The sequence below is a fragment of the Hevea brasiliensis genome, chromosome 18, assembly GCF_030052815.1.
Source record: "Hevea brasiliensis isolate MT/VB/25A 57/8 chromosome 18, ASM3005281v1, whole genome shotgun sequence".
Taxonomy (NCBI): Eukaryota; Viridiplantae; Streptophyta; class Magnoliopsida; order Malpighiales; family Euphorbiaceae; genus Hevea; species Hevea brasiliensis.
In genome coordinates, this window is record NC_079510.1 from 30,067,908 (window position 1) to 30,091,948 (window position 24,041).

At 25.9% G+C, this 24,041-nt stretch overlaps 1 protein-coding gene across 1 annotated transcript; it reads right to left on the minus strand.

Moving 5' to 3' along the window:
* Positions 1-10,143: 10,143 nt before the first annotated feature.
* On the minus strand, positions 10,144-12,154 carry LOC110646041 (homeobox-leucine zipper protein HAT7). Its single transcript, XM_021799345.2, has 3 exons — positions 11,848-12,154; positions 11,337-11,716; positions 10,144-10,764 (listed from the first exon to the last, which is right to left on the minus strand). Exons 1-3 carry the CDS (start codon positions 11,966-11,968, stop codon positions 10,378-10,380), a joined length of 888 nt encoding a protein of 295 aa, XP_021655037.2. The 5' UTR covers positions 11,969-12,154; the 3' UTR covers positions 10,144-10,377.
* Positions 12,155-24,041: the final 11,887 nt, after the last annotated feature.

A 24,041-nucleotide genomic window follows, 5' to 3' on the forward strand; every position in this document is an offset into this window, starting at 1 on the left:
TGGAGAGATAGCAATTAAAAGAAATAAAATCTAAAACAATTAACTAAACTGAAATATAAATGGATAAGAGCATTCTAGAGTTAGGGGTTCACACTTCAACCTTATCATGGACTTAACCTTACCTATTTAACAGATTGAGAATTGTTACTTTGATGAAAATTAATCCTAAGATATCTTAAATCCTCTCTTAAGACACCTAAGGTGTATTTTAGTTAACCTAAACCTTACTTTCATGGTGATCACTGTTAATTAAAACTCTTTAAGCTGCTTGATTAATTATGGAGCTCCACAAATGATTTTAGCCTGTCTCTAGGTCAGCTGTCCTAGGTTCAAAATCCTAATTTCCAATATTAATTTTCACCTTTTAATTCTTCAGTTAGGATCTTATATCATAGATAAGTGGGCACAAACACATAGTATGCATTAAAAACACAGAATATTGAATCAAAGAACAAAACTCAAATCTATTAAATAACTTTAGTATAAATTCATAATAATTGAAAGTGTTACTCTCCTAACCCTAGAATTAAATAAATTACTCACTCATTATGGGTTTAACAAATGTAATGAAATTAAAATAAAATAACATAAGACAATCTGAAGAAATAATATAAAAGAATCCAGAATAAAGATCTACGGCTTGAACTTATGGAACTTCAGCTGAGAGTCCTTCTCCTTGAGCTTTGATGCAGATTCTCTCCAAATTGCTTAGAAAACTAGGGTTTGCAAGTAAAATGAACTCTTCGTCCCCTCTCTTATACATGTTTTGATCTTCTAGTATTTATATTAGGTACCTCAGAGTCATGTTTCAGAGTCCCAAAAGACTTAGAAGTCTGTTTGGAATGAGTGTAAGAGAATTTAAGTTGAAATAAAAGTCTGTCTGGTGCAAGTTGCATGGCCGATGTGGCACTACATGGCCCTAGCCAGTGTAATTCTCTAGACTACTTTATAATTAGCATTTGAGGGAGGACAACAAGTTATGCAAGAGTGAACAAGTTACACAGGGCAATTCACACAGCCCGTGTACTGAAGTCCTTCCTTGGTTCTTCAGGTTTTGATGGCCAAAAGGTTAGATGGGTGTTGGGCCATGACTACAAAACCCGTGTAATGTTGTGCAGCAGCTGTTTTTGTATTTCCTAACTTCCAAACTTATCCAATAAACTCCTACGCCTTGGATTTCGATTAAAATACCTGAAAAGATATAAAAAAAATTATGAAATTAAGCAGAGATTATCAAACTTAACAAAAACTAATGAACCTGAGTAAAATTCATGCAACTAACTACCTAAATGCTATAAAATGCAATGCAAAGTTGTCTAAAAATACCTATATGATATAGGTATCTGAAGCATCTTACACCGATTCCTTATCGTTTTGAACCTGGCAATGAAACCATCATTTGAGTCTCCATTTATTGGGTGTGGAAAAAGCCTCTCCATCTATTACTAAGAATAAATGGAATTCCTTAGAAGAGTAGAGTACCAATGAAAGCTATTTTTGTACGAGAATTTGGAAAGAGTCTAAGCTTGAAATTTGGGAAATTGTCATTGTTAGCCAATTCTCCACATTGTATAGTGAAATTTGCTATATGTTCTAAAGTCTATTGGCCATCTTCTCCAGAGAATAGACTTAACTTTGGAATTTTGTATTCTCTTGAGTATGAATTTTCTTTATCAATGACCTATAAATATGGCTTGTGGAACTCCGAGTGGCTAATTTGTCTAAGGCTAAGCACTTAAAGCTCATGCACATCATCTTTGATAGCCTCTACGGTGACTTGAGGAGTCACTAGAGCTAAAGGAATTAGGGCAACTAGAGGCACTACCTGTTGAATTGGGATAATGGGGCCATGATTTGAGGAATTTGGATTGGATGAGCTAGTGTTGTGATTACCCTGTAAGCCAATTGCCATTTAGGTTGCTTGGCTCCCTCACCTTCATAAGCAGTGTGGTGAGTAACAGTGTTGGCGTGTTCTTATAGATTTGGCTGGGCCAATGGACTTGCCATTGGAGTGACTATATGGAGGTAGTGTTCTAGGTTAGCCTGTCATCTAATTTTCACTCTTATGAGGAGGTTGGTTCTTTTCTTTAGGTTGAGCATAGCTACTATCTACAACACCTTATGGAACATGAGGTTGACACCCCCTGATTTCTTTGACACTCCTAGAAGTGAAGTCAAACTCTTTAGGCTTGGGGATTAGCCATAAGGGATGTGGGAATTAAAATATTAAATTTTTCCACCATCACTAGCATAATTGAATTAAGTTTGTCCAAGATATTATTAGTTTTATCCATCTGCTTCTCAAGTCTTTTCTCCAAAGTATCAATGATGGAAGACACATCAGTATTGTAAATAGGAACATGAACCATCTCACCTTGTTATTGGTTCAAGTCAGCAACCAAGGTAAGAATAGCCTCCATTTGAGTTAGGTTAGGATTATGAATCTCTTCATTTCCTTGAGGAATTAATCCTTATTCAAAATGCTCCACCATCTAGGGGATTATGGTACTGAGACTTACTGTTGTAGGACCTCCTTTCTTATCCTGAGACATGTCTTTCCCTAAAACATTTCTCATCTTTGGAGGCATTAAAGAGCCTAGCCAAAAACTACAAAACAATAACAAAATAGGAAATTATCTTATTGTAGTGAGTGAAACAGAATTTCGTCTCATTCGGAATGCCAAAACATTGTTTGATTGAAAAACAATCGGTTGGACAACAAATTGAATTTGCGGCCTACTAGACACTGGGTAGGTTTGGGTATGTTAATCCAAGGTGTGCTAAAGACTAACTTCTAAAAAATAAATAATGAGACATTGGCTAGACTAGACACAATTTTGCCATTACGCACTTAGTGAAATTAAAATAAAATTGCAAGAAATTAATAATGCTTCTATGTACTAGAATGCAAATGTAACTTTCTTTGTTTTTGTAACAAGTACTGGAAATAGGAATATAGGACTTGAAATTAAAATTACTATACTAGGAATCAAAAGGAAAATGATTGAAATTGAAATAAATAAGGACTGAAAATTGAAAGGGAAATTGTTTTTGAGTCGACTTGCTATGTTGGTTAATTGTTTAATTGGCAGAGTTTTTGGTGTCCTCATTTGCAGCTCATTTCTTTTTATAAGCTCCTTAAGAACACTCTAGATCTCCACATTCTCACTCTTACACATTCATAACAGTTACTCCACATCTTGTTCCACTCTGCTACTCTATAACTCCCCACTGCAAAATAACTAACACAATTATCTATAGCATTTATTTTTAATTAATTTAGGCTATCTAATTTAATTGATAAAATAGATTTAAGTGAGAAAACAAAAAATAACTATACTAGGTTTAGGCTAAAATTATTTAAAATTAAATTATGACACTAACAAATATATTTGAATTCTCTATTATTTTAATGAAATGATTTTTTTTAATAATCATAATAGAATTTAATAAATAAATTCACCGAGAAAGAGTTAATTTTGCTTCTTCTTTTTTTGTCATTTATTGAAAGAAATTTTTAACTATTAATCCTTGAAATCTTATTAGTTTCAAGTATATACAAAAATTGTTAAAATGTCAAGGTTCAAGGATTGACAAAGGCATATGTAGAGAGAGAGAGAGAGAGAGAGGCTTTGTCTTCTTTTTAGAAATCCCTTATCCTCTCTCATCTTCCTTATCATTTCTCTTTTCCTTTTTTTCCTTTTCTCATGTATATCTTCTCAATGAGCAACCACTAGTGAATTCTCATTGGTGACTACTACCCTTTGATTAGTTCTTTTACATTTTTTTTTCCTAATAAACTCCCATATCTTTGCCTGTTTGAAACATATTTAGATTTATCTCTTCATACATGTGTTTATTATGAACAGATCTGAGGTTTCTCCTTAATATTGAGGTCTTGCTCTTCCATTACTAGGGTTCTATTTTTTTTCCCTCATTAATAGGTTTTTGTTTATTTTTCGCAATACTTAATGAGCTCTTTAAAGTTCAAAATATAGCATGGATTTTACCCCTTTTGATTGGAGACTTTAGATTTTGAAGTATGGGTAATGATCTTCAATAAATAGAACTTGATAGTGTAGTCTATTCTTTCATTGATGTGTAGTATTTTAAACTCTTCTGGAGGTTAAGAGATAGCAAGTTTCTAAAAGGTCAATGTTGTAAAAAGCTTCTTTAGTTGTCCAAAATAAAAAATGACCTACTACTATCCAGAAAATTATGCTTTTTTATTTAAATTATTTCTAACTAAAAAAATTTAATTATTTGTATTTATTTTTTTTCTCTTATTAAATGGTTATGTTATTCTTTAATGAATTCTCTAAATTTTTTATTTTAAAACAAAAATGGCAAAGATATATATATATATATATATATATATATATATATATATATATATATATATATATATATATATATATATATATATATATTAAAAGATAATTTTGAGATGATTATGGTGTTAGTAGATAACCATTTCAAATATATAATTCTCTTTTAAATTTACTATTTAGTAACTAATTATTAAGTGATTAGTTTTTTTTTAAAAAAAAAAAAAAAAAACTATAAGGGTTGACCAATTTTAAAATCATTTGGCACGCAATAATATGTTAGATATTAAAAAAAAATGTAGATGTTGTTGATGATAACCGTATCTTGTCCCGCAATGCCATGTTAACCACAATCAGAGACATGCCAAGAATTCCGGTTATTTTGGATCTTGGGAATCAATTGTTTCTTTTAATATTTCATACTATATATTTTTTATAAGAAATGAAATATTATTATCATCATTTTTTAATAACACTTTTTAATATTATTTTTTATATAATATTAAAGTAATAAATAGCATTACAATAATAATAAATAATATATATAATATCATATATAATAATACCATAAATTAATATAAAATTTTATTAAAAATTTTACGTTATGAAATTTATAAATATCATTATGCGTTTATTGATCATTTTAATTAACAGCATATTTTAAATTTTTAAAACATGTTAAAATTTAGATTTGTTGTAGTTACTTCCAAAATAATGTAACAGGATTATTATTATTATTATTATTATTATTATTATTATTCACAATGATAGTGATTATATCAACTCCATCTTCTTCTATTTTTCTTTTTTTACTTTTATGCTTTTTTAGATGGCAATTAGTAATCGCCTCACCCCCCTCCTCATTTTATACTTTTCTATTTTTGTGTTTATTTTATATTTTATTAAAAAAATTTATATTTCTTAAATAGATTCATGATATTAATTTAGATTTTTTTAAAAAAAAAATAATAAGATACTTCATTAAACACTAACAGAATCAAAGGCTAATACATCAAGAAGAAATGGCGGAGATTTAAAAAAAAATATAAAAAAAAATAGAATCAAGGAGAGAAGTATTTAAACTTGATGATAAATTTATAAAAAAATAGAAAATCATTCTCCTCTTATTTAGAATGTAGAATTTGACAAGAATTTAATTATTTAGATTGTGATTTCATCTAGAATCACTTTAATATGGTTCCATCTCGATTTCTATTCGATTTCTTTCAATTTTAATAAATTTAATTATTTAAATTTTTCAATTTTTTTAAGAAATTCAATTTAAATTCAAAATAAATTAATTAATTTTAATTTGATTTCAATTTGATGTAAATCTAATTTTAATAGCACAAGTTTAACTGATTGTAATAAAATTTTAATTTTGAAATAAATTAACTAATCTGATTTTATTTGATTTCAAGTCAATATATGCGAAGGAACTTTGCACATCTATTGTCATCCTAAGATACAACGTGAATGCATGGCTTGATAGTTAGCTATGGTAGATGTTAGAATTATTAAACCACTTCATTGAGAAATAAACATATATAAATATAAAAATATAATAATTATTATTTTAAGTTAATATTAATGAATGATACTTTATTATTAACTTACTAAATTAAAAAATATTTTCCTACCAAACAACTTCTATATATTATTTTATAAAAACTATAATCATTTATTTTTTTTATGCATTATGTATTTTATTATTAATTTAATGTTTTGAAGTAATTATTTTACAAAAGATAAATAATTTTAAAATAAAATAATATAATATAATATTGTGTTATTTTAAATAAAGTAATGACATAATATATTTTTTTTTATTTTAAGATAGAGAAAGAAAGTAGGGGAGAGAAAGCGGGTAGAGATTGCATCCACTAGATATGATTTATTATAGATTAAAAATAAAATATATAGTGAGATATATGTATTAAATATATGAATTTTTTGAGTATTGTAAGAGCGTATAAATTATAAAAATATTTATGTGATTCACCTTCTCTATATAAGCTACATCTACGGGCATGTTATCTTACACTATCAATAAAATGATAAAGTTCAAATTATACCACCCTTCAACTTAATTACACCCAAGATAATATATACTATATAGTAAATACATTAGTTGATCATCTCAATCTCCTCTAAATATAACCTAATATATTTACTACTTTAACTATTACACCATAAGAATTCTCTCGTCAATGGATAAGAATTACTTCCTCTTGAATTTTGTTTTTTTTCCATCTTAAGCCAAAGCCTTTTTTCCTTTATAAGATTGCAATGAGCAATAACCCCACATCAATTAACCAAGTTAAATTCTCAGCAATCGATAAAACTCCTTTCTATAATAGGAGACAACCCCACTCTATTTAAGCCACTCTCCATAAGTAAAGTTTTTCTCTACGGGTAAAGTTAAATTATTTTTTATAATACTTTTATTTATAGTATTAATCTTTTAATTCTATTTTAATTAAGAATCGCACTCAATTTAAGAATAATATTAAAAATAAAACTTTTATTTCATGTAAAAAAGTATTATTTCATCTTATTAAAAATATATTTCTCTTATTCAAATAAAAAAAAATCTTTCAAATTAATTAGAATTTTTTATTATAAATTTAACAAATTTCATATATTGTCGAGTCGATAATCAGCCGACTCTAAGCAAGAATGCCGCTAATGGCTTTGCTGAAAGAGACGAAAGTGGTGGCAGAAGATCACATGGATATGACACAGTTAGATGCTTTCACTTGTCAGATAAAAATATACAAACGTCCCCTTCAAATATCAAAGCAAATGACCATTTCCTAACCCATCCTATTTGTTCTTTTCTCCTCCAAATCTACTTGCCTTCTTTCCTCTTGGAATGTGTGCTCATTAGAAACCCTTTTTCTTTTTCAAAGTACTATGACCCAATAGCTTAGATTTTGCTTCAATAAATAAATATTTATGAGTTAATAATTTTATATATATATGAATGATTTGATTTTGTTGTAAAAAAAAGTTTGAAGATAGCCTTAAAATGTTATTCTCGTTATCTTATTCTCTTCCCTTTTAAATATAACTTTTTTTTCTCTTTATGGTGCTTAATTACTCAATTTTATAAATATTTTTATAATAATTATAAAATTATATTTTTTTTAAAACTCACTAGACTTTAATTTTATTTTATAAAATTTACTGTAACTAAAAATTAAAGATTTCCATATTAATCCATTAACCTATTAACTATTTTACATTAAAATTATTTTATTTTATTTTATTAATTTTTTAATAAAAAAATGATTATATATAAAAGCATGCATTAAAATATTATTAAAAAACTAATAAAATAAAATAATTTTATTTATAAAATAATTTACAAATTAATAAATTAATCTGAAAATTTTTAATTTTTATTTACAATGATTTTTAAAAAATCAAATTAAAGTGAATTTTATAAAAAAAAAATTAAATTTAATAATTTTTATAAAAATACTTATAAAATTAAATTAAATAATCGTGTATGATATTTACTCTTTCCCCTCTTATTCTAATACACCCAACTCTCCTATCCATGCAGCAAATTTGCAAGATCCTCTCCCTCGAGGCTAAGGCCAATCTCTCTCCCTCCAAAAAATATTTATTTTTCTTGCATGCGATTTGCTTATAATACGCTTTTGATCTTATGTATCTTTTGAATTTTGTGGTTGAATAATTACGTTTATGCGGATTATACAGAATTTGATGGAAGTGTTGTGTAACACTGACTTTCTTTGACTTCCAATTTTCTTAATCTTGCAAATATAAAAAAAATAAAAATAAAATAATGGGTTTGGATTGATTTTTTATTTTGATATTGTGCTGTGAATTTTGCGAGTCTAATTTATGAATCTATTTATTGTATCTATATAGTAAATAAAGTTTTTCTCTGAAATTACCATATAGCGCTTTTTAAGGAGAGATTTATTCTTTAAAACTGTCATATAATGCCCCTAAAAAAAAAACTTGATTTACTAAGCAATAAAATTATATTTTTTAAAATATTATTATATTGATATTTTTTCAATCATAATTAATTTATGGTCTAATTAAAATTCTAATATTAATTATCATTAGTTATCATAATTATAATTATGTAGAAGATTAATAATTGCTTATTAATTATGTATAATACATAAAAATTATGTATTTCATCAATAAATTATATTATACTATTGCACTTTTCCCATAAAATAATTTCAATTATTAACAAAAAATAAATTTTTTGAGAAAAAAAAATTTTATTCAAAGAAAATTTGTTTAATTTTTTTCCCAACTATTTTAATTTTTTAAAGAAAATTTTCCCAGAAAAATTCAAAGAAGCACTTTTTTGAAATTCTCTAAAGAAACAATATTTCTAAAAAGACTTATGAAAAGCAATATTTTAAAAATCTCAAAAAATCACTTTTCAATAATTAAAATAAAAAGAAATTTTTTGGAGAAAATTGATTAATAATTCTAAAATATCATATTAAGATTGACCGGTGTAACCTAAATGATTTGACCAGATGAATCAATAAAATTTAAATTATTTTGTGAATAAAGTAATTTTACTTTATTTTAAATAAAGTAATAATAGAAACTATCATTAATTTATATATAGGAAAAAAATTAAATAAATTATTTTTTATTAAATACACCAAAAATTAATTAAAAAATGTAAGTGAAAATTTATTTAAATTAAATTAATTAAGAAAAAAGGTTTGAATAAAAATTAATTTAATAGTAATTATTATAATAATTTATCATTATTTGGAAAGTCAAATAAAGTAAGAAATAAAATTTAAATTATAATTAATATATTAAATTAAAAATAAATATTATATATTATTGTTGTACATAATACGGATATTTTGTTAATTTCTTAATATTTTAGAAAAGAAAAAAATAGAGTGAGTAAATTCTTATTTAAACACAGTTTACTATGAACTCAATATATAAATATGTTTGATTTATGTATTTAGTAAGTGGGTGTCATCATACATTTATGGTTTGGGTCTATAATAAACTGAGTTTAGGTAAAAAAAAAATCTATTAAAAATGAAGGGAAAGACTGAGAAGAGACGTGAGGCAAAAGAGATAGGATTAAAGAAAAAATAAATTTGATAAATTTAATATGATTACAAATTTAATAACGTCTTTTCCATGTACTTAATGGTAAAATATGAAACAAAATCAACTCATATGTACAAAATAACTTTTTTTTCAACAATAGAGAAATTGGTTTATGAATAAAGATAATACCTATCGATTAAATAGTAATTTCTTTAAAATATTTATATATTATATAATCTACCCCTAGTTATATTAAGTTCCAATGAAAGCAGACAATTAAATTGGCTAAGGCTTAGCATTTTAGAATATTTTAAAATTAAGAACAAAATATCAAATCCGATTTATCATAACATGTGGTTGATAGTATTTTAATTTATATTCCAAAATTTCATATGTAAAGATAGTTTAGATTATATATATATATATATATATATAATTTTCATTGCTAGAACTTTCTTTCTTACGAGAACTTTCTCAAAGCAATTTCATGAAACTTTTATGTGCTTTAAAAACATGATTCCAAATCACCAACATGCAATTAAAAAGTTTAAGAAAAGAAATTTGCAAAGTAAGAATCCTTTTTTTTTTCTTATTGATGGCCCATGCAAGCTACTTGCCAGAGCTGGAAACCCACTCAGGCACATGTACCTCAACTATAAGAAATGTTCTCTCTCTCTCTCTCTCTCTCTCTCTGAGATTCAACCAACCTAGCAAAATATATATCAAAGTATGGGGATGAAATTGTTCCATTCATTCAGACCTACCAAATTCCCCCTCACTGACTTTGGGGCCATTGTGATGATAATCAAATTTGTTCGCTTCTCTTCTTTATACACCATTCTCTACACTTAACCCAAAAAAGGAACAGAAAGAACTGAAATTGGTAGGGGAAAAAAATCCTAATTAAATTTCTTCTTAATTAATTAATCTCACTTAAGCATAGCTAAACCATAATTGATGGGTGTTAATTATTGGAGAATTGGGTTTGGTTCAGTGAAAATGGTGCATGCTGCTCTTGCCATGACCAAAATCCTTGCTGCTCTTCCATGCCATTGAACATGTTGCAGAAATTTTCTTCTTGAACCAATTGATCAACTTTCAGGCCAAGGTCTGGTCTTGATGATGAGATTTGGAGCAGTTGAGTCATACTTGTAGGCCTGATGGATGTGGAGAAGAACTGCTTAGTGCTTAGTTGGGAATTAGAGATTGGGCTGGTTGCTACTGGAGTTCTTGAGATATCTAAATTAGCATCACGACTGTTCTCACTTGCATTGCTCCAACAACCCTTATCTGTTTCTTTCTTGGGGTTAACTTCAATACAGTTTGACTCTGTACTTCTTAGAGACATTAACTGTAGGATTATTGGAATCAAACAGTGAGGAATTTATGAAGATCATGAGAAAGAAAATTAAAGATATTTCAGCTATATATATATATATATATATATATATATATATATATATATATATATATATATATATATATATATATATATATATATATATGTCAACTTGAGATTAATTACCAGAACTTAATTAACTTTGATTTCTGAAGCTCCGTAACTAATATTGGATTAAAAACTAATAAGCTTATATATGGAATTTCTTAGTGAGATAATGAATTAATTAATAAAACAGGAACTTATAAGAGATTTATGAAAAGAGAGGAAAAAAAAAAAGTTGTTTTTTCAAGTTTCAGTTTATATGCAGTTCCAAATTATGTTGCAAATCAGCAAGTCAAGATCAAGAGGGTAAAATTAATCTCATTTTAATTTAAGAAAATTTTTTAAAAATTAATTGTGCCCAGATAAAAAATTTTCAATTTTCCTTTTCCTTACTACAAATCAAGTACTAAACTCAAAGCAAATGTGATTAATGGAGACAGAAAATTAAGTTGAGTAATGGAATAGAAAGACATAATTACCTCTGCATGAAGTTTCTTATTCTGGGCATGAAGGGCATCATTGTCAGCTTTAAGTGAATCAAACTGTTTCTTCAAGACTTCATAGTCTTTCTCCAACTGTTTAGTCTTCCACCTAGCCCTCCTGTTCTGAAACCATACAGCTATCTGCCTTGGACGGAGTCCTAAAGCCTTGGCCAACTGCATTTTCCTCTCAGGCTCAAGCTTTTTCCCCATCTCAAAGCTTTTCTCAAGTGCCTTAACCTGCTCCAAGTTGAGCCTCTTCTTCTTCTCTCCTATTTGTGATCCATCATCAGACAAGTCATCATCTCCATGCACTTCTTCACACTTTTCCAGCCCAGAAAAGGACATCGATCTCCTCATCATGAAATGTCCCCCAGCACCTGCAAACAAAAACTAATTTCTCATATTCATCTGCACAAATAATACCCAACAAGTATCAAAGTATATATATATATATATAGAGAGAGAGAGAGAGAGAGAGAGAGAGAGAGAAAGAGAGAGAGAGAGATACCTGGGAAGAGCTGAGGAGGACACGAAGAGGGGAGGGAGTTGAGAGAGGAAGGAGAGGGAAGGTGGCCATTGTCTTCTTGAGAATGGAAGATGAAACCATGATGATGAGGAGGGAATGCCATGTCAATTAGTCGCGTGCAAGATCGATCGATCGATCGATCGATTATTCATTCATTCAATAAATAAATTATGGGAAATAGTTTCTCAAGATTTAAGGGGAGGGAATGGATTAGGGTCTGACTAAGAAGAGTGATTCAAAAGTGACAAGTTATAAGAAGACATGGGGTGGTGATGGGTTGCGCAGAGAGAGAGAGAGAGAGAGAGAGAGTTGTACAATACATTGTGTAATTTACACAAAGGGAGCTTTCATGGACCCATCCTCTGATATATGGGTCTCTCTCTGTCTCCCTCAGTACCTCTCCTCTGCTATTCTCTCTCACTAGCATTTTAAAATCAGCTAATCATTTGACATTTACTTCTAACCCTCAAACAAAGGAGCTGATGATAGGAATATTTTGATCGACGGGTCTTTCTTTAATTTTACAAGTACAAGAAATAAAGAGATTTGAGCTTGAATTTATGGAAATTTATCATTTTAACAATTATTTTTATTATATAATATATTGATTATTATTTAATCTATTATTATAATATATTGATTATTATTTTATATATTATATTAAAGTAATAAATAATATTAAGATAACATATTTAAATATTAAAATAACACATAAAATAATATATACAAATATGCATAATAGTGTTATAAATTAGTATTAAAATTTTGTTAAAAACTTTATATTACAGATTTAATTATACATATTAGTAGGTGCTTCTGGTTATTTTTATTAATAATATGTTTTAAATTTTTAAGAGTAGTGGCATATAAAACATGCAATTAAAACCTAGATTTATTGTAGACCTACTAGATTGAGATTTGAGAAACAATTTTAGCTTATTATTTAAAAAAAAAATCCTATCATTCTTTCTCATTTCTCAAGGGTTGAGCTAGACAAAAAAATATATATCAAATTTGAAAGTAGTACCAAAGATATATATTTTTCTTTAACCCTATAGTTTAGTTATTAGTGATTTTATCATAATCTGATGCTAAGTAGCTTGATAGACTCAGAAATCTACCAAATTGTACAGGTAGGTGGCCCTATGTAGCATGCTATTTATTTATTTATTTATTTTTTTTTATATTTTTATATATTAGAAATATAATAGGCAAGATTAAGAAAAAAAAAAAAAAAAAAAAAAAAAAAAACATAAAATATTTTTTTAATTTTTTTATATAATTACAAAAAAAATTATATATATATATATATATATATATATATATATATATATATATATATATATATATATATATATATATATATATATATAGATACACATACTACTCATAGTTAGAAAATACATTAGTTTATCTCTCTTATTCTCCTCTAATCATAATTAATATATGTATTATTTAACAATGTCACCACACTACATAGACATAACTAAACTCTATACTATTATAAACTACTATTATAACTTCATATCATTTCCCTTATCCTAGAATGGATGATATGATTTCTTCTTCCTCTTTGATGATTTTTCTTTTTTTTATATAAAGTTTCTTTTCTAAATATATATAATATAATTATTTATATATATAATTAATTTTCAATTACTAAAAATTTTATATAATTAAATATTAATACTAATTTATATAATAAAATAATAATATAATAATATAATAATAATAATATAATATAATAATATATTATTTTTTTTTTAAAAAATAAAAAAAATTTTTAAATTTAATCCATTTTTTTTGAGTAATTTCATATTTTTTTTTTTTTTTTAAAGATTAAAAATTTTTTTTTTTGAAATGAAAATAAAATTTTAATAAATTGAAAATAAAAAAATAAAAGTATTAAAAAAAGAAAAAAAAAAAAAAAAGAAATTAGTAGAAAAAAAAAAAAGATTAAATTAAATAATAAGAAAAATATAATAAAACAAAATATAAATAAAAAAATAAAATAAAAATAATTAAAAAATTAAATACTAATAAAAAAAAAATAAAAAAAAATAATACTAATAATGAAATAATTAAAAAAATGAAAAAATTTAATTGAGAGTGAAAAATAAAAATAAAAAAAAAATAAAAAATACAACCCATGTGTTACGAGGAAACTTGTCAACATGAAAACCCAGAATCCAAGGAGAAAAATAATATACAAAATGCTGTATATGTCTCATATATAAATATTCATCTCTGTGGTGGACCTTCCTCTACTGTCATTAATTTATGCTGTATATGTAATATTTTTAACTTTTAATTCACATTTTAAAATATTATATATGCTAAAGAAATATAAAATAAATAATGCATTTTTGTGTTTATATTTATACCAAACTTTTTCGGTTGATAAATAACAGTCTTTATTTATTTATTTTTTTCATCATGTGGAGTCCCCATTCGCTTAACCAGATGGAAATAATCCATATATAGACTGGAGTGGTAGCTAAATACAACTCTCTCAATAATGATGATTCTAGGATTCAAACTAGCTCCTAAGCCGATTGGGGATACATCCATTTTCATTTATCTAACCATTTATTGGTTACATTTTTTTTATTGAGCTATAATTATAATTTAAATTAAAAATAATTTTGATATTATCAAATTAAAGTTTATTATAAATGTTCTTCATTTCAAATTTTGATTTACCTAAAATTAAATAATTTTAGAATGTTTTACGATGTAGGAAAAGATATGGGATAGCAAAGAAAAGACCTAAAAGATTTGAGTTTTGGATATAGAATTTATATTTAACAGAATTGAATACTAAAAAAGAAGATTCATATAGTCCAACTTAATTAATTTGAAATCAAAACTTAGTTAATGTTGTTGAGATGTGCAAGCAATTAGAAACATCAACCAACTCAACCCTAACTGAGTGAAGAATAAATGGCAAAATGAGATTTCCAACCAAACTAAAAATAAGGGCATCATCTTCACCAATTTGTCACCCACTCCTTTTGCTTAGGGCTCCATCATTGCCTTTTCAAGGAAAAGCAGATGAGGACATGAAGCGAGGAAAAAAAATGTATGGCATGCCAAGAATGCAAGTGTCATTTATCCATTGACAGAGAAATTATTTTTTGCTTTAACTTTATCTAGCGTTCAAGTGTATCCAAGGGAATTTGAGAGACCCACCACCCTAATATTTTATGGAAGGGCATGGGTCCTACGAAGTACTGAATTGGCCTGCCCTACAAGAAGCTCCTCACATGCCTTTATTAGAAGATTAGGGGTGCACCTTTGGAATGGGGTGGATCCATGTTATTCCTTGCTGCGTTTCTCAAATTTTCAATACAAATGAAAGCAATTTCTGAATCTTCTCCACATGCCTTTTCTGTTCCCATGTGCTTTGCTTCTCTTTGTTCATCTCTTGCTACGCTTTCCTTTCCCTGAAGTCAGATAATCCTTGGATAAATTACTATAAAATCTTTATAATTTGTCAAAATTAATTGTTTGATCTTTATTTTTTAAAATAATAATTAAAATATATTTATATTTTGTAAAATCAAACTCTTTAATACTTCTATCAAAGAAAATCAAATTTGTTTAACATTGGATATTTACACTTTCTGATTCCTATAGTTTTAACTATTCATAATTCTTATAAATTTAACTATTTATACTATTTACTTTTTTTAATCAATGATAAAATAAGTTCACTAACGTTTTTTTTATAGGAATCTAATAAAAGGAATAAAGAATTTAATTTACAAAATATAATAATGTTTTAATTAAAATTTTTAAAAAAAATTAAATAATAAATTTTAACAAAATATAGGCAGCCAATAGTAATTTACCCATAATCCTTCTATGTGCTATCTCTTGAATCTATATATTTACCCTCCATTCCATATATGTGACACGATTCTTCCTTCTTTATTTTTTATATTTTCAATTTTTATTCCATAATTTATGTATACTTTTATAATATATTTTTCTAATTTTCATAATTATTTCCATATAAAAATAAAATTAATTAAATTATTAAAATGTGAGCTATCATTTTTTTTATTAACCAATGTTTAAATCCGTTAAGTAAATAACTGATACTTATATTGTGAGTTTTATGCACTCATTCATATTGTGCAAACTTATCCTTAATTTATTTTAATCTAGGGATATTATCTTAGTAAATCTAATTATTTTCATAATTAATACTAATCTGCTGGGGCCTTCTGATCATGTTCCTTATTAGATTTAAGTTTTCTTCCCTAGTGATGTTGGGTGGTTGGGAGTAAATAGTTCAAAGGAAGCTGTTTGCAAATTTATTATTCTTTATTCAATTAACTAATTAACTAATTATTATTATTATTATTATTATTATTATTATTTAACAAAAACTATGAAATTCATATCCATGGTTTCCACTGCAACGATGACTGCATATTTCCATGAGGATTCCTCTACTTTAAAATAATCTTAAGTGCTTACTTATAAAAAGTTGGGGACACTTAGCTTGAAATTTAAGCCCCCAAATGTTACGAATTGCACTAAGATAATAACAGTACCATGTAATCTACCAAATGTCTTATTCAACTTTATGTATCTTTTCTTTTAATGATAGACAATTTGGATTTTAATTTTTTTTAACCAAAAAACTTATCACACCTTTACACATATTTCATCGTATTAAGGTTTCTTTATTTTACAGAAAATATTTTCTTAAATAATATTTTTGACATTTTCTAGATTTAAGACACTTAGGAAAGTTAATGAAAAATATTTTTCTAATTAAAGGGAAAAACAAGTTATTTTTTAGGAAAATGACTTCCTCTTCTCAAAAGAGAAAATTATTTTTCATTTTCTAAACCTTGATAATATTATCAAAATGTGAAAACACTTATTTATATATAATATAAACACATCTCATTAGTTTAACATTACACCTAAATAATGAAAAATATTTTTATGAAAATTATATTTTTATAAAAAAATATTTTTTTATATATAAATTATTTTCATAAAATAAACGAGGGCTAAATATCTATATTCTTATTTATCTATACAATTGCACCCTTTATTCCAATGTCATCAAAGCACATTAATAAATATGCAATTAGCCGAGTGAAAAATAAAATACAAATCAAATGTGAATTTAGAATTGATCATATATTTTAAAAAAGGATAAATTATAAAATATATATCAAGATTTATAAAAAATTACGTGTTGACACAGCCTAAAAAATAAAGTTTGAGGTGAACAAATATAAAGATGGTAAAGTGAGTCGCTGGAACGTGTATATATGTTAAGCTTGAAAGACAACCATGTCATACCAACAGTTGAGGTCAGGAGTGGAGTAAGAAAATCAGTCAGTGGGTCAAAAAATTTTTATTTTGCTTGATGTGTAAATTTTTATTATATAATAGCAATTGAATAGAAAAAGAAAATAATTTTATAAAATAATAAATTCTTACTATAATATTAAATTTATAATTATTTTTAACGAATTTTTATTTTTTAAAAATGTTGTATGAGCGGTTCATTATTAAAATTATCAAAAACATATTTTCTATATATGTGTAATCAAAAAATCATTTAACAAATTTTCTTTTGTCCACTTGGAGTTTTTTTATAGGATAAAATCCTAATCTAAAAAGATTATATATATATATATATATATATATATATATATATATATATATATATATATATATATATATTCGAATAATTTGGTGAGTGAGGTCAATGATCAACTCTTTTTCACCTAAATGGCAAAATTCAGGCTCAATGGAACAATTAAATCTTTAATACATATATAATTATTTTTAAATAAAAAATTGAGTGGGGCAATTGACCCCACTCAGATGAATGTGGCTCTGCCCTTGGTTGAGGCTACACATACAGCAGAATTTGGTCAAAATAAGTAATTAAGGCAACAACTTGAGTTGCCAACTCCATCTAAGCATAAGTACGAGGATGCTTATGAATGTGGCTCCGCCCTACACATACAGCAGAATTTGGTCAAAAATAAGTAATTAAGGCAACAACTTGAGTTGCCAAATCCATCTAAGCATAAGTACGAGGATGCTTTCAAACAGTGGCGGATTTAAAAAAAAAAATTCTTGAGTCAATAAATTAAAGAAAATATGTATAGTAAAATAATTTAAATTGGTTTTTAAGTATTAAGAGTTAAAACATTTAAAGATTTAATAAGATAAAATTTAGTAAGTTGAACTAATATTTTTTATGTAAAAAAAAAACAAACTATCATATTCAGCAAGTTATATAAATAAGTGATTTATTTTAATATTTCTAAAAAAATGTTAAATAATTAAATTTATAAGAGTCAATTTAAAAACACACGCATTTATATAAAAACATTTTAATAAAAAGAGAGATTATTGACCCCTCATTTGTTAATGTGGATCCCCCACTGCCGTCGAATAGAGGATTCACTTGCACACGTTAAGCACAATCCTCTGAATTGATGGTATTCATCCACAGAGACATGGATGTCCACAAGAACTAGCTCCTCTTAAAAACACACGTATTTCGTTCTTCTCCATCGTTAGATCTTAAGTGACATGACCTCCATGTCATCACCATGGAGAAGAACGAAATCTTGCAGAACGAGAAGGGAGAAGTCATGGACATTTTGAGCTTCAACGGGAAGAAAAGGACTGCTCTCTTGAGTGAACAACCAATGACTAAACCACCTGATCAACAAAAGAGGGGAGGGTGTGACTCAAGGCCCAATTTCTAATGCGGGTAAGTCAAAATATTGAAAAGGCCGAACATCCCTCAAACGAGCCAAGGGGTATTCCAACAAACCAGGTTGTAACGCAGGCTTAATACCAGCCACTAAGCAACAAAACCCAATTCCCTGACTCAAATATTTAAGGCTGATTGTGTGGCGCTCGGCATCAAGGGGCTCAACTTTGTCACTAAGGAAAGATTGGGCATCGAGTTTTGAGGCCTCTTTGAGCTGGCCTCACGGGCCGCTAGATATGAAAGGCTCCTCAGGTAAAAGAAACAAAAGCAATAAGTAGCTTTAAAAAATTAATTTCAATCATTATCCCCAATTTAGTAGTTTTGCTGTTAACTTTAATTTATAGCATAAAAATTTACGTGATCTATTATCATAGGTTTATAGGTCCACTTATAGTTTATTTCAATCACTCTCTCAATTTAGATAAATGCATCCCTCCATCAACTTTAATATACACTAAAAAATTTTTAAATTTTAATTTAATATATTTTTCTTTGAAACTTTTATAAAAAAAAATATTCATAATAAATCACAAATTATGATTATGTAATTATTCTTTCAAAATTTTTATAGTTAATTTAAAATTTTAAAATTTTATTTTATTTATTTTCTATTTATTTAAATAAAAATAGCATTTTTAGAAATAGTCTTTTATATATATATATAACAAATAATGTATCAAATCTTAAATTATTATGAAGCATATTTTATATTAAAATTATTTATATATTAAATTAAAATATAAAAATTTTTGTGATACAATTTAAATTTTAGAATTTTTGTGCTACACTTATTTATGTTGAAAGGCGATAACAAATTATAGAGACTTTGATAATACTCAAATTAAATATCAATTATTTTTATGATATAAATTGAAATAGTTCATTTTGAGTGACATGAATGAAAACCTTTAGAGAAACAATGTATAAGAATCCATTGGAGGCTAACCTAAACGTCTTTGACATAAAAAAGGAGTCAGACTTTAATTTTTTTTTTTTTTCTTTGGACAAATCAAAGAGGCAAGCCACAAATAAGAAATTCCAAGCCTAACTTGAAGGCCGCCAAGCAAAGTAATGTGAATTTACAATTCTCAAGGTGACAAGATCTAAAGGAAAATGTGACATAAGGCCTCTCCTCTGGGAAGGACAACACCAAAGGAAGAAAGGCAGCATGGAACCAGACTTGATTAAACCTAAGCCTATCTCAAGTCATTTATTATATGTCCATCCTGCAGTTGGCATCAGCCAAGCCAAGCAGATCTTATACAAGAAGAGACTTGGAGACACCGTTCAATCAAGTTCGTCTATGGGAGGTTCGTATCACTCTAGCCCATTAAATATCACGATCCTGAGTAACTCTCCATCCCAAGCCAAATTAGTATTTCACAAGCGAGAATACCCGCGGCTTGCTGCGGATGATACAACATTCATCAATAATTAATATATATTATATCTAACAATTCGTATATATATTCATGCTATAATAAAATATACAGTAACAAAATTAGTAAATTGGATATTAACAATCTAGACACATTGTATTTTTTCTATACAAATAAAATAACACGTATTACTATAATAATAATAATAATAATAATAATGATAATAATAATAATAATAGGAAGAAAAAAAATATCCTCTTAAATTAATATGTAAAAGAAAAATGAGAATAAAAATTTAATTAAAAGAAAGTGACAAATATTTTTATTGAATTTTGAATCAATTGCATTTTGTAACTCATGTTGGTTAATTTTTAGTTCTATTTTTTAGGAATTTCTTTCTTTCTTTTTTGTTACTAAATATATAATTAATCAAAAATAATAAATATAAGCTCTTTTAGTGATATAAATATAGTCAGAATAAAAATATTTTATTATTAAACACTTATTTTATTATAGTTTTTTTTAGATTTCAATTACTATTTTTAAGATGTAAAATCTTTTAAAAATCTTTTATTTTTTTCCATCAGCTCACATATGATTTATTTGTATAGTCAGTCATATTTATTAGAACAATAATAATATAGTTATTTTTGTGCTATTAGTTAAATTTCATTCTTATTTATGGTAAAATAATAACTAAAATTTTATTATATTTAAATAAATAAAAATAAAAAGTTATGTGATCACACTATATTTCATAAGCAGCTTAAAAAAAAAAGTGCAAAAATAAAAGAAAGTATAAATAGAGTATGAGATTTGTTATAATTAGCAGATGAATTGGCATTTACAAATATGGTTATGATGGCACTTTTATGATTTAGAATCAATGAAAGTGTTTTATCTTTTAAGTATATAATAATAATAATAATAATAATAATAATAATAATAATAATAATAATAATAATAATAATAATAATTCAACTTAATTTTAACATGCTAGTTAAATATTTTTTAAAATTCATTTTTAAACTAAAAAAATCATCTATTAAAATTTGATGATTAATTTCATGAAATAAAATAAAATTAGATATTTTTTAGTCATAATATATTAAAATCAAGTGATGACTTCGAAATTTAATAATAAATTAAATAATCACATATGAATTTGATATATTATTTTTATCCATCTCGTTTTTGTTTTTTATTTTTAAATTTGGTTGAAGTTTGAACTTATTAAAATTAAAATTTTTAATTTTATAATTAAAAAATATATACACTAAAAATATTATAATATCATCTATTTTTATTTTTTATAGTTCACACTAAAAAAATTAATTTATAAACATAAAAAGAAAAAACTTGGCATGTATGAATATATAAATAAATTATTAATATTAAAAAAAAAAAAGCCAAGTGTAACTTAGAAGTAGTTTAAGTTGATAGCAAAACATATTGCCACGTATGAACTAAGGCTTATGCACCTAGACATTATTATTCACAGCAGGACATTGGGTGGACTGAAATTTTAAAATAATAGGAGGGTAAAAGTGTACTTTTACTGTTATTAGAACATTAGAACCGTTCTGTCTTAATAATATATAATATAATATAATATCATAAATCCATGGATTCATGTATAAGGGATAGTGGGTCAATTGAATTAGTATTTTTATGTTTAAAATGCTGAAAAAAAAAGTCAATGGCTTTTTCATGATTGTATCAGTGTGATAGGTCAAATCTGCTTCAAAAAATGCTAGTTAAGCTACCGTTTTCTAGAGTTGTTAAATCAATTGCGTATAATATATTTTTTAACCCTAAAAATGCTAATTGAAATGGCAGTTTTGAAGAAAAAAAAAAAAAAATCTCTGCAGCATTAGAAATGACAAATTGGATGAGAATTTATTCTTCTCCATCCCTGCACACCTAACATTAACTCGTAAGGAGTCGGTTGGTTTTAAAGTCATTTTTTCTCTTCCATTCAACTTATATGTTTTCCTTTCAAAAAATTTAGCTTTACTCATGTTGTTTGTATTTTGCATTGTAATTTTTTTTTTAATATATGCATAATTATAAAGTAAGTTGTAGTGTTGTTTGATTTTTCATATTAAAAATAAAAAAAATATATTGCAAGGTAAAGTTCTAAGCTTTTTAATTTAATTTTAAATTAAATATTAAATTAAATCTTAACCTGTAAACTATAATGTAAATTGTTATTATGATGATTATTGTGATACATTTGTTTAAACTTTTCCTTTTGATAATTTTATTAATATGCATGTTAATTTTTGTGATCATATTAATGCTATGCATTTAAATTGTGATAATTAATTAAAAGTAAAATTAGTATGTTGATATTTTGTTTTAATTGTAGTGATATGTTGATATACGGTTTTCATTTTTTTTATTAATATAAATCTACCTTCTTTGAAAAATTTTGGGAAAATAAAATTAAAAAATGAAAATTGTTACTTTTATTAATATATAGTGTGATTTTTTTTAATTAAGATTTAATAATTTTAGTGTTACTAGTCATAAAGTTCAAACAAACTTTGAAAATAAAATTGAAAAAAATATATATAAATATAAGGTTTATTTTTTTTAATTATTGAAAAAAAAAATATAGAAAAAAATCTAGTATGAAAGTAAGGAGAGGTTTAAGAATTTCACAATACGTAGGAATGACAACAGGACAAGTCGAATGTGAGGATCGCTTCTCCCGTCCTCGCTCTATAGGAGTTTGGAGTCGGGGCTGAGACTTCCCCGTTGAGGATGGAGTTTGGAGTCAGGGCTAAGACTCCCAGTTGAGGATGGAGCGGAGTGGAGCGGTTTATCCATAGGGAGTTTTCTTTATATATATATATATATATATATATATATATATATATATATATATATATATTTCATCTTAATTTATTAGTATATAATATAATTTAATTTATTAAAAAATAAAATATAATTAGAAATACATGTTTTAGAGATTATTTTAATAATATATTTAATTTTTTATAAAATTATTATATTTAAATATATAAATGTATAAAAATAAATTATTTTTTAATAAAAAAATAATATGTTATTGTACGCAATGGGTTACAGGGATCCGAGGCGAATAGAAGGTCTTTTCGATCTCCTCCCATACAAATCAGGGTCAAGGCGGGGTCAGAGAAAATTGATTGGATTAGGGCGGGTCGAATCAGATTCAAGAACTTTTACCATCCACAACGGTACGCTCTCTATACTTAAAATTTGCATTCAAAACAGAATGTAGCATTCAAATTTGCATTTGAAGGATCAGTGTGCCATTAGGATAATTGGAGAATAAATTTTCTATATTTCCCGTGTTTTAATGATTTGATGCTTACTCAATAAAATATTATTTTAAATGATATTTTTTTAAGTAACCTAATTACCTCTAATAACACCATTTTGACTGGTAGTTTAATTGGTAATTTTATGAATGCTTACATATATATGCTAACAAGAGAACTTAAATTGTGATTGAAAATGCTTCTTTAATTGACAATTTTGTATTTAATTTTTAATCTTAAAAGTACTTTTTTCATTAACATTTTCTTAAATAAATATTATTTTTGTAAATAATTTTAAATTCAAATTAGAGTTGTAACACATTATTTAAATAATTAATCTCAACAAAATGCCTGATTTGCATTAAAAAAAATAATTATAATAAAATAAAAAATAAAGTATAAAAAGCATATTAGTTAGTGGAGGCCATGAACTTAAATTAGAAGCAAAGGACAGAGAGACATTCCTCCCAAATGCCCACTAATTCCAAAATTTATTCTATTTTATAACACATTTTACATTCTATCATTTATGGTTTTTTCTCCTTTTTTGTCTCTTTAATCTATGTTTTTGGCTACTTCACACATGCATGATATAGAACGTGTCTGGAAAGTTCTACTTGCCTGTTGTTATTGGCTCATGTTGACCATTCTCTTAAAAAATGTTTTTTTTTTAAGCTTTATAATATATGCATTATTAGTTTTAGGTTACCTAACTTGTCA